Below are 13,289 nucleotides of genomic sequence, written 5' to 3'. Positions count from 1 at the left end.
ATGAGATTCCTGAAATTCTGATATGTTTTAGCATATGTTATCAGTAGTATTTAATTAAATTATTATGTTAAATTGTTATATGCTATAGAAATAACTGATTTTTCTTGTCAATTTTCTTTAACCATGCCAGTCTAAGACTTTTGTCATACACAGACAATTATTATTTTACTCTGACTCTTCTTAAAAGGTGGTTTATAATCAGCCATAATCCAAAGTTTGCTTCTTTCTGGAAATTCATGGAAAGTACTTTTGTAAGTACTCTTAAGTACAGGTTTCTAATAACTTTGGAGATTATACAATTTGATTAGGTAAAAATCACAAAATTTTTAGGACTCTAATTAAAAATCTGATGCATTCATGGCAACTGCTAATGCAACATCAAGCAGAAGAAGAGTTAATTACATTGGCTAAAAGTAATAAAAAACTGAAATCATTTTAATGACTTTTTTTGTTTGAACATTGCTGATTATTTTTGTGTTTTTTTTCAGAGTTAAAACACTTTTTTTAGGGCTATTTATATCTTACAACAGATTGGATAAAGCATACTTTTGTGAACAAAATTTGAAGCATATTTCTTTCTACCTGCCTTCTTCAGAATTTAGAAACTATTTGTGAGCATTTTTAGTTTCTAGTTTAGTTATAATGTTTTGTGTAAGTTCATCAAGAATATGTTTTGTTTTTTAACAGTACACAATTGCAGACACTGGTTATTTCATCAAGGATTTGAGTGGAGTGGTATATTTTTAGAAATGTCCAGACTACTTTGAGGAATTGAGTTTGACTTTATAGAGCCAATAAAAAGCCTCTTGGAAAGACTTGCCTGATACCTTGCCTATGTGATTTCTTTACAAAGTTCCTGACTTGCGGTAAAGCAGCATTCCCATCCTCTGGGTTGCGGACCAGCACGTGTCTGTGGCCTGTTAGGAACTGGGCCACACAGCAGGAGGTGAGCAGTGGGCAAGTGAGCATTACCACCTGAGCTCCACCTTCTGTCAGATCCACAGTGGCATTAGATTCTCATAAGAGCACGAATCCTATAGTGAACTGTTCATGCAAGGGATCTAGGTTGTGTGTTCCTTATGAGAGTCTAACTAATGCTTGATGATCTGAGGTGGAACAGCTTCATCCCAAAACCATTTCCTCCCCTGCCCTCTGGTCCTTGGAAAAATTGTCTTCCAGGAAACCAGTCCCCGGCGCCGAAAAGCCTGGGGACAGCTGAAGTAAAGAATGTCACTTTCTGACAGGCCCAGGAATCTCAAGTTATTTTAGGACCCTGAGAAGAGAGAAATTCACCCAAATTCATACAGGTATGTACAAGCACAAATAAATCTTTGATTTGGTTAACCTCAAGAAGCTTTTGAAAGTCTAATCTGAGATTCCTTATAAGGAAAGTCTCAGTAAAGCCAATTTAAAAAGACCTTATATGGCCAATCACATTTTTGCTGTACTTCATGCAAATAATCAGACCAAGTATAATATATAATATGACTAAAACTTATTTTGCAAATAAATAAGGACTACGACTTATCTTTGGTAGAAATGGGGAAGTGGAGAGAGAAAAATTATCTTTCAAAAGAAAACTATACAGACACCTGTTGTTAGATTCTAGCCTTATTCATTGTTTTTGAGTTTTTATTATTTGCCTATAGTTTGGACTGAATCTTGAATTCTTTCTTGGCTACAAGTCTCCAAACTAAGGTTTTTAATTTTTTCTTCCATTTTTTTCTAACCTGAAATCTCTAGAAATTAAAACTGTGCTTTTCATAAAGCCCTGCAGACTGAAGTTAGACAACTTAAATTTTGAGAGAAATAACAGCCACTTATATGTAAACAACCTTCACGCCTGCTGATATGGACTTCTCAGAAAGTTCACTTGAAACCCTATTTTGTAACACAATTCAGAATAATCTGGCATATTGCCATTGCATTCTGAAGATGCTTCAGAGACTCTAGAAAAACTAGTCTATAGACTGCTCTAGACAGTTTTTAACCTCTGTTTAACCCTTGTTTTTTTCTATTTCCTTAGAAATACTTCTTATTAAAGATCTGTTTATCTGCATCACATATAGAGGCCTAGTCCAACTCCCATGCCACCTTCTGGAATGGGACACAGCTATTTAACTGAACTGATCTATTCTCAGGACTAAGAGACTGACTAAACAAGACTTGAGATAATATATTTAAATTTACTTTTTTCTGTTTATCCCAATTTGTCTTTCCATCTTTTGTCTATTTCTATCTAACAACCTCTAATCCAAATCTCCCCAAAGCTGTTAGTTTGGCTTTTAATATGTGAAACGCTTTTTAAGTTTCAAAGTGGGGATTGAAGTAAATAAAAAATATTTTACTCCAAAATATATTTCTTTAACATATTCTGAAGTGATCCTGAAAATGTGTCTTTTGTGGGGGAAATTTGCATCTGTAGATCTGTAGAGAATTTGCATTAATGCAGCCAGCCCTTCCCTTGTCCAGATCTAGGAAAGATTAGCTGAGAGTTTGGTACCTTTAAACTACTGAAAATAAACATTCACCGTCTAAATTCTCTGAGGGCTGCTGCCAATGAGGTTTCATCTACATAACAAATCCACCTTTGCTAGCCAAGCCTCTTCCATTCTCTCTCCCATAGCCTGTCTTGAAACTATTATTAAAACCTGGTTGTGGTCATGCTGAGTCTGCATTCTTTCTGTAACCTTAAGATGTTATACAAGCATCTATAGCCCCTGGAAAGTTGAGGTCTTCATCCTTAAGCCTCCCAGGTATAAATGTTAAATAAATTTGTGTGACTTTTCTCGTATGTATCCGTCTGCCTCATGTCAGTGACTGTTAGCAAAACCTCAGGGGGCATTTGGCCCCTATACTAGGCATCATAGAGCAGCTGTTCCAGACTTCACCTCGAATGAAGCAAAACTTCCATAATTACATAGCAGTTTTACTTTTAATAGGAAGTGTTAAAGTGAAACCCGGAAGATGAAAACCCACAAATAAACCTGCTCCAAAAGTAAATCCATCAACCTGCACAGAAGTGAAACAAAGAGTTTTGTAAAGTGCGAGATACCATTTCTGTTCGTCCTAGAAATGTATAACCAATGAATTTAGCATCCAACAATGAAAACTTAGCACCAAGAAGGCCTTTTGGGTCACGAAGAGAATGTTGGCCTGTAAGTCCAAAGACCCGGACCCCAGATTTTGCTCTGCCCAAGAGTCTATCAAATTTGGGACAATTTCCTCTTGCAGCTCCATTTTCCTGAATTGTTTTAAAAAATGGGGTTGGATTAAATGAAACTTTATGTTTTTGAACCTCTCAGCTGTATTACTGTGTGAACAGTATTTAATGACTTTTAAGCTGCTATCTGTTAAATGATACATCCCCTGTTTAATTCAAAGGAATATTGTCGACAGTAGATAAAAATATAAAAAGTAACTTTGAAAATTAGATTGGAAATTAGAAATATATTATCATCTCATGTCTTTTGTTATTCGTAAACTACATAACATGAAACTTCACATGAGGAAGTAAACAAATGTCTGAGAGAAATCTTGGTGACAGTGATGGAAAATAAATAGAAACAAAATGGTCAAACAGGTGAACCCACAATGACTGATGAACGGGAAAGAGCAAATATATGATAAATTCTTTTCTAAATCGATTGTTTTGTGATATTCTCACCTTGAGATTTTAATATAAGAACAGTGATTATCAAGATGCTTAACAAAGTTTGCTAAGAGAAGGACACAACATACAAATTTGGATTTCACCCAACAGTGATTCAGGAAGCATTGTATTAATTCAATTGTCTTCATAGTTTGGTAGTTGCTGAAATTTCTATGGTCTCAGTCTTCATATAAAAATTCAAGGCTGAGCCCAGTGGCTCATGCCTGTAATCCCAGCACTTTGGGAGGCCGAGGTGGGAGAATCACAAGGTCAGGAGATCGAGACCATCCTGGCCAACGTGGTGAAAACCCATATCTACTAAAAATATATTTTTAAAAAAGTAGCTGGGCGTGGTGGCGCACACCTGTAGTCCCAGATGCTTGGGAGGCTGAGGCAGGAGAATTGCTTGAATCCGGGAGGCAGAGGTTGCAGTGAGCCGAGATCACGCAACTGCACTTCAGCCTGATAAAAGAGTGAGACTCCGTCTCAAAAAAACAAAAAAAATTCATATGAAAATGAGTTCCCTGTATAATTTGTTTAACATAACTTGTTGTGGTTGAACCAAAAAATGTTGAAATGGGTGATAATCAAGGGTGGTAAAGGTATATGTGGAAACCAATCAAACTTAATTAATTTTATCTCACTGTCATAATGTTCTCAGAACATCAAGAAACTGGAGGACTCAAAGAGTTACTTGGTTTTTAAACAGCAATTAGCTAGTTTCTACTCAAATATAATGTGGCAATTTTTAACAACCTTGAAGAGTGACCATACTTGGTATATCTCTAGATACGAAGAAATAATGTTCAACCTGTTTTGAAGATGATGCTGATTAAAAGGCAGTGTTCTTGGCAGTATTCAGTAAGTTCTCTTGTATCTAGAGACATTCATTAACTGCAGAGGTTCATTAAACAACTCCATGATAGTGAAATTTATTTTAACTGAGTGATTTTGAGAACGAGAGAGTTGAGAAACAATACTGACTATTTATTGTGGTTTTAGAGCATGAGGAGGAGGGAAAAAATGGGAATGATTTAAATTAAGACAAGATCAGGGCTAATGTGATACTTTTGGGGCCTCTAAATTATTGGTCTAAGGATTATCTCGAGAGAAGCAGAAGGCAAAATTCCCTCTTCTCTAGCTTCAGATTGTTAAAGCAGTTCCAGTTTGTCTTATTTGTTAGGGAGCGGGCATGCACCTTCTATAAGTCCTATTGGAAGAAAACATATTGCTAAGATTTCACATTCAAAAAACATTTATTTAGTGTTTAAAGGATATGTATGATTAAATGCTGTGTTTAACATATCCACTCAGGATGTAACCTTTCTGGATTTTAATTTTATGTGTACCACTTATACTCTATGTGGCACTGTAAGTTAATATTTCCAAGCCTTCCATTTATTTGTATAATGATAATATTAACTAATACTTATTAAGAAATTAACATCTCAGGTACTATTATAAGTGCTTAATATGTATCTATTTAATCCTCAGGACAATGCTATATGGTAGAAATTATTATTCTAATTTAATGAAGGAGTGTTTGAGAATTTAAATAAGTTCCCATAGCTAACAAATATTGATAGATGACCTGGGATTTGAACCCATAAGGCCTGATCTCTTTAGCTGGCACCTTTAACCCTTATACATCAATAATTCTCAAGATATTGGAGATAGTGATAGTATTGCTTTATGAAATAAAATGATTAAGTGAAGCAATGCACATAAAGTGCCAAGTATAAGGCCTGGAACAGAGTAAATTTTCAGAACTGTAATATAAACTATCACTTGCATGTATTGTGTATCCAATATATTGTAGGCCCACTACAAACATCTAATGTAATCTTCAGAATACCACTACATTATTATTTAAATGTACAAGCTGTAGAAAAATAAACTATCTTAACAGAAACAAGATAATGAATGAATGAAAGAATCAGGATTTGGATAAAGTGTTTTGATTCCATGGCTAATGCTCTTTCTGCTGTGCATTTTCTCCCCTATGCTCCACATTATCATAATTCTAATAACGTACTTATTGACAACAAAATGATGTGTATCACTTGAATGTGTCTTCTTCATAACGCAAGGATTTTTATATATTTATGGAGGTGATTTAATATATTGACTAGAACTTTAACCCTTGTGTGCATATTAATATTCAATGGTTAATTACATAGAAGTCTGAAAACAACGAAATCATTAATTTTGGAGAGTGAAGCAGAACTAGGACATTCTTTTGCTTTTTAAATATCATTTAAGTTATTTAACATTAATATACTATACTCATTGAATACATAAATGATTGAAAAAGCGAACTGATAAGCTAGGAAATCAAAAGGGGGATTTATAAGCAAGAATGGATTGATTAGTCCATTGTGAAATGTTAATCAAATACCTGCATATACTGTTACTTATTCAAATTGTACTCACAATTGGAATCAATTAGCCTCTGGAATTTGAAAGCCGGTTTCTACCAATCCGATCCACGGGGATACCAAATCGCCTTTTTGGATGATCTACTACTTTCCTGAAACAAACCAAGGAGGACATTTTTAAACTAAAGGGCAAGTTATTGATCATTATTTTTGTTCTTTATTTTATGTAGCTCTGGGGGCTTTCTTTGGGAGTTGGAATAAACATGATAGTTCCCACTCACCAGTACTCACTATGTGCCAGACACTATCTCATATTTTCAACATCTGTGGGAGTAGATATTATTAGCTCCATTTTACATATGAGGAAACTGAGGCTTAGAGAAGTTAACTTATTCAAATTCAAATAGACCAAACCAAAAGCCAGGTCTTATCAGCATACGAATCTGCCAACTAAGTGCTTTAGTTTGAGAAAATCCCGTCCCCCTTCAAATTTTATTTTTCTGTTATTTTGTGAATATTAAACTGGATAAGTAGTTTTTCACAAACTGCTTCAGAATGGCTCATCTAAAGAAGGAAGATGGTGGGAGAGGAAAGAGTATGATGCTAAGACTGAATGTAGAGGGAAATATACCTCTCATGTCTTCCCTTAGACTCCACCCAGAGAAGCTTTGTATGTGATGGTCGGCATTTGCTTATATTCTCTTTGTTAAATACTGTTTGAAATAAATTAAACATCTTCATTATTAAAATGAAGTATAAAAAGTCCACACAGTACTACCAAAGGTCTAATATAACTTCCAGCTTATGTTTTCTATCAATTACCCCTTTAAAAATAAGATGCATTTTAGAAACTTTTCAATTTGATTTGCTAATATTATCATCACTTAGTTCTATCGAGCCAAAATCCTAACAAGAGAGGATCCAGAGCTTTGATCGTATAACTTTCACTGGCCTTGGAGTTAAGAGAAGTGTGAATCTTTATGAAGAAAGAGACAGCAGGGAGAGTCTAAGAAGCCTATGTAAATCAGTGATTTATCTCACAGAAAAGGTAACTGGCTTATAAAAGTGTGAGGCTTATTGTTGACAAAATGTACATGCAGAAAAGAGGTCAGAAAGGGGGGCATATTATAAAAATATTAGACATATACAGATTTTAAGTGTAATAAATTCCCAGACCAAGAAACAGAACATTGCCAGCAGACAAACACTTTTGCAATGAGAGATAAACTTAAAAGGTTATTCTCCCACCAAATGTAAGGATTTCTGCTGGAGTACGATGGTGTGATCATGGCTTACTGCAGCCTCAACCTCCAGGGCTCAAGTGTTCTTCCCACTTCAGCCTCCCAAGTAGCTGGGACTATAAGTGTGTACCACCATGTCTGATTAATTTTTTTGAATTCTTTGCAGAAATGGGAGTCTCGCCATCTTGCCCAGGCTCATTTCAAACTCCTGGGCACAAGCAATCCTTCATCTTGGCTTCCTGAATTGCTGGGATTAAAGGTATGAGCCACCATGCCTGGCCTGCTTCAATTTTTTGACCAATAATGATATACTTCATTGCTTGAAAAGCTCAGTGATGTAGGACTTAGTATCTAACAAGACAACTTAATTTTCAGCAGTTTAAACAGTCAAGAAAATATTTGCTTCAGAACATTTTCAATAGCTTCTTGAGTTCTTTTCTAATTACTAGTATTATATTATTAAACTATATTTACCAATAATTACTTTATACTAATTTAAACACTAAACATGAATGAAAACCTCAATGCCCTCGAGGCTTTTCTTATTATGATCTAATTGTTTTTTCTATTATAATTTACTGTGTACCTGATATGTAGAAGGTTCTTTTTGTGGCTGTTTCGGGTGGAAGAAATGAGTCAGAAACAGCCTTTTCCCTCAAAAACCTGTAACTGACTATTCTCAGATTGATGATGATTTAACGTAAATAGTAGAGGAAAATAATTATGTCATTTTTTTTTCCTTAACTACACAGTCATATCGGTGCTCCTGATATTACTATGAAGTAAATAACTTATTAAAGGTCTCGGAGGCCCGGCGCAGTGGCTCACACCTGTAATCCCAGCACTTTGGGAGGCTGAGGTGGGCAGGTCACTTGAGGTCAGGAGTTTGAGATCAGCCTGGCCAGCATGGTGAAACCCCATCTCTACTAAAAATACAAAGATTAGCAGGGCATGGTGGCGTGCTCCTGTAATCCCAGCTACTCGGGAGTCTGAGGCATGAGAATCGCTTGAACCTGGGAGGCTGAGTTTGCAGTGAGCCGAGATCGCACCACTGCCTTCAAACCTGGGTGACAGCACGAGACTCTGATCAGGGGGAAAAAAAGTCTGGGAAAGTATGGAGAACATGAGAGATTTTTATTGTTGTACCTTGTACATTGAAAAAAATCTATAAACATTGATTAGTTCTAATTAAAATAATGTATTTAAGGACAACTAATATTTACTTAATACCTTCTATGTGCCAGATGCTGTGCTTGGTGCTGTTGTATAAAAGGCTAATAAAAATAGACATGGAACCTGATACGGTATTTATACTCAAACGATATTACAGAAATAGGGCCATATTACATATTTCAACTTATTCAACCTTCTTTTCTGCTGATTTACATCCATCTTCCTTTCTAGGTTGGCTCTTATTATCTGTATCTACTATATGTGTGATCTTTTTTTTTCTCCTAGATAAAAATTTGATCAATTCGGTGAGAAAAAAACTAGGAAAAAATATTTAATCCTTATCCTTACTCTAGCTACACCCTTGCCTCCCTTCTTCAGATTCCTGAAAAACATATCCTCTTAAGTGGTGTTCTATTGTTTGCACTTCTACATTTCTTGATGAAAAATTAACTACATATTTTTCAACTTGATAACCAAATAGGAAACATGTTATTTGTAAAATTAATATAAATTTTATGGTTTAGAGTCATAAGAAACCATGCCTATCAGTCATGCTGTATGTCTTGGTGTAATTATAAATAATGACTGTTGAAAGAAAAGAAAAACTGTCTCCTTTACATTTGAAATTATCTTTGTCCACATAAAGTAAATATATAGATTCTTAATTACACAGTTATTTTCCTCATGGTAGTCAGAATAATGACTTCTCAGAGATGTCCACTTCATAATCTCCAGCAATTATAAATATGTCACTCTATATAGCAAATGCATTTTGCAGACAGGATTAAGGTTAAGGACCTAGAGATGAAAAGATTATCCTGGGTTATCTGGTTGGGCCAATCTAGTCACCAGTCTATAAAAGTTGCTAATCACTGACTAAGAGTGAGTCAGAGAACAGCAATCTGAGAAGGATTTAACCGCCGTGGCTGGCTTTGAATGGAGCCATGAATCAAGGCTTAGATAATGAATCAAGGAATGCTGTGGCCTCTAGTTCTTCTCCTCCTTCTCCTCCTTCTCCTCCTTCTTCTTCTTCTTCCTCTTCTTCTTCCTTTTCATCTTCCTCTTCCTCTTCCCCTTCCCCTTTACCTTTACCTTCCTCTTCTTCTTTTCTTTCTTTCTTTCTTTTTTTTTTTTTGAGACAGGGTCTAGCTCTGTCACCCAGGCTGGAGTGCAGTGGCACCATCTCGGCTTCTGCAACCTTCGCCTCCTGGGCTCAAGCAATTCTCCTGCCTCAGCCTCTTGAGTAGCTGGGATTACAGGTGCGTGCCACCATGCCTGGGTAATTTTTGTATTTTTAGCAGAGACAGGGTTTCATCATGTTGGCCAGGCTGGTCTCAAACTCCTGACCTCAGGCAATCCACCCACCTTGGCCTCCCAAAGTTCTGGGATTACTGGCGTGAGCCACCACACCCGGCCTACTAGTTCTTGAAAGCAAATGGGGATCTTGGTCCTGCCACTGTAAGGAACTGAGTTCTGCCAACAACGTGAATGAGAGGAAGTGAAAAACCAACCCTCCCAGATGTTTGAAGGACTCACAAGAAAGGGAAGGAAATAGCGGCTGGGGAAAGCAGTCACATGATACCTGCACTGATTCCCCAGACTCCCTTTAGAAATAGATGTTGTCATGAAAAAATAATACGTTTACTCTTTTTTTTTTTTTTGAGACAGAGTTTTGCTCTTATTGCCCAGGCTGGAGTGCAATGGCGCAATCTCAGTTCACGGCAACCTTTGCCTCCCGGGTTCAAGCAATTCTCCTGCCTCAGCCTCCGGAGTAGCTGGGATTACAGGCGCCCACCACCACGCCCAGCTAATTTTTTGTATGTTTAGTAGAGACAGGGTTTCACTATGTAGGCCAGGCTGGTCTCGAACTCCTGACCTCAGGCGATCCACCCCCCTCGGCCTCCCAAAGTCCTGGGATTACAGGTGTAAGCCACCGTGCCAGGCTTCTTTTACTCTTTTCGAGATACGTATGATTAAAACAGAACATTCTTTGGTCTCTCCTACCAAAATTTATTTTCTCAAAAATGAAGGTAAATAAGTGAAAATGTGTTTTTCTTTTTTGCTTTACTACAGTTGATCTTTCCCTGCTCAATCAAATAAGAGGCAGCTGCGGTATAGTGGAAAGCAAAATAAATTCTGTTTTACTTCCTTTCTTTCCTTTTTCCCCATTCTCTCCTCACCTCCTTTCCCCCAGATTTGATCCAAAATGTATTAGAAACCAGGAGATGGAGGATTTGGGTTCTACTTGGTTTACGTACTGATAGTATGACCCTCTGCAAGTCTTTTATTCTAAGCTACTCTTTCCTTTTTGATAAAATTCAGATAATAATTGCTATGCCTATCTTCTGGAGCTGTTTATTCACTTAACAAACTTATTTGTTAAGTGATATTTGATTGTTTCATGCATTACCATGTATTACACAGACTTAACCATGTGTTATGTGTTGTTATGTGCATTGGGGATACTACAGTGAATAAGACACAGGTTACCTCTCAGGGTTCACATTTTACATTGAAAAGTGGTAATCAGGTAACACATGTAAAAACATTTCATACCTTTCAACTGATACTAATTTTTCCTACCAGTCTAGTCCAGTGGTTTTCCATTTGTAGTTATTTCTATAGATAATAGCTTTATAAAAGAGAGCAATATCTGAAAAGTTAAGTAAAGAATTGTCCCAGTAAAAAAGTATCCCTCCTACACAATATATAGTGGCCCCTGACAGACCTTCCAGAAACACCGTAGGTTCCTCAGAGCAGAGTTTAAGTGAAAACTACTGGTCAAGTGGATAAAATAGTAACTCATGGTTTTACCCTAGCAACAAATTAATAATTACTTTGATTCATCTTATCAAATTGGGGATTGGTTGCAAATGCTTACAGATATCTGGAAATCAAATAAAAATAAATAAAACAAATATATATATAAAAATCAATTCATTTTAAAATTTTTAGTACTAATAAAAAATAAAAATAATTTTCATAAAGCACATAATCAGAAACCATAATAGCCTGGTTAAATACTTTCTATAAAATCTATATCCATCAGAAGTGAAACAGAAAGCTAGTAGTTAACATTTTTGTTGATATGAAATATATATATTATATATGAAATATAAATATATTTATATTATATTTATTATATATATATAATGATGCTACATTCTAAAACACATTACTGGCATGAATGTAGTGTATGAAAAATTAATGTTAGATAGAGAATATAATCTTGAAACCAAAAGGCAAAGCTGTACTTTTTGACTATCTAGTCCCTCTTGTGACAAAATAATGGTATGACATGGCTTATATGATATATGCATTTAAAACAACCCAAGTTTTCCATTCTGAAATATTCTGTAAGTAAAGTAGTTTAAGGATATAGAATATTTATCAATTTAATACAATGACAATGATTAGATTGTTTATTTTAAATGAAACTTTAATTTTCACACGAAAATCTAAACTTCCTATGTGAAACAGGATTTTCTTTCACATTTATAATCTTGGATAACTCCATTTCTAAAGGTATTTTACATTCCAAAAAACAGCAGGTGGAAAAATGTTTTTAAACTTTTTATTGAGAATCACTTCACACATACAGAACCTATACATTTGTCTATGCTCAATTTAAAGAGATTAAAAATGAACAGCCCTATTTCCAGCCCCCTGCATAAGAAATAGAGCATTACCACTACTTTAGAAATTCTGGTATTCCTTCTCCCAAACTGCAGCTGTCTCATGGCTCAGTCCCAGAGTAATCTATAGACTAAATTTTGGTCTAATAATTCCCTTGATTTTCTTCATAATCTTAGAATCTATATGTATTCTTCAAAAATCTGTTGTTTTCTTGACAGTTCCAGAATTTTACTTAAAAGGAATTGAGTATGATGAACAATGTACAGCATTGTGACTATAGTTAATAATGTTGATATTAACATGTAAATAATGTAAATATTAATTATTGTGTTATTAATGATGTTAATAATAATGTATACTTGAAATTTGCTAAGAGCAGATCTCAAGTGTTCTCACCAAAACAAAAAACAAAAAACGGTAGCTGTCAGGTGATAGATATGTGAGTGTGGTATCATTTCACAATGTGTACATATATCAGAACATACTGTACACCCTAAATATATACAATTTATATTGTCAATCATAGCTCCATCAAGCTGGGACAAAAATTATATATGAATTTTTCTCCACTTCTTTCAGCAAATATTATGTGTTTTGAGATTTCTCCAAGCTGACATGTGGAGCTGTAGTTCCTTTATTTTACTGCTGTATAATATTTCATTGTGTGAATACACAACCATTTGTTTATCCATCCTACTGTAGATGGAAATTTGAGGTATTTCCTCTATTTGTTGTTGTTATGTACTGTTCAGCTGTACCTGCCTTTGGTGTTCAAGTAAGGATTCCTCCACAATATATTCCCAGTAGTATAATTGACAGCTATGCTTATACTTAATTTTATTACATAGTGTCATATTATTTTCCAAAGTTATTGTACAAATTTACGAACTCAAGAGCAGTGTATGATAGTTCCTATTATTTCAAATTTATGCTAATCCTTGTATTGTGGGATTTTTAATTTTGCCAGCCTAATGCTTTGGTAATCATATCCCACTGTGGTTTTAATTTACTTTCCCTGAATACTAATGATGTTGCTCAGCTTTTCATTTGTTTATTGGCCACTTGGATTTCTTCTTTTGAAAGTGCCTGTTTGAATCTGCTGCCTGTTTTTCTATTTTTTTTTTCTTTTAAACATTTATCTGTAGGAGGGCTTTGAATACTCTGAATATTAGACTTTGAGAGTTATAAATTTCAAATATCTACTCCCAT

The 13,289-nt window shown here is 35.2% G+C and overlaps 1 protein-coding gene across 1 annotated transcript in view; it reads right to left on the bottom strand.

Moving 5' to 3' along the window:
* OSTN (osteocrin) overlaps positions 1–13,289 on the bottom strand; it is a 69,168-nt gene that overhangs the window by 12,167 nt on the left and 43,712 nt on the right. Inside the window, exon 4 of the mRNA XM_003804462.6 lies at positions 6,086–6,182. Within this exon, the coding sequence (XP_003804510.1) occupies positions 6,098–6,182 (85 nt within the window). The 3' untranslated portion in view covers positions 6,086–6,097. The remainder of the gene's footprint in view (positions 1–6,085; positions 6,183–13,289) is intronic.

Source organism: Pan paniscus, chromosome 2 (assembly GCF_029289425.2).
Source record: "Pan paniscus chromosome 2, NHGRI_mPanPan1-v2.0_pri, whole genome shotgun sequence".
In the NCBI taxonomy this organism is placed as follows: Eukaryota; Metazoa; Chordata; class Mammalia; order Primates; family Hominidae; genus Pan; species Pan paniscus.
Note: the sequence above shows the minus strand (reverse complement) of the source record. Positions and strands in the feature narration are given on the sequence as shown.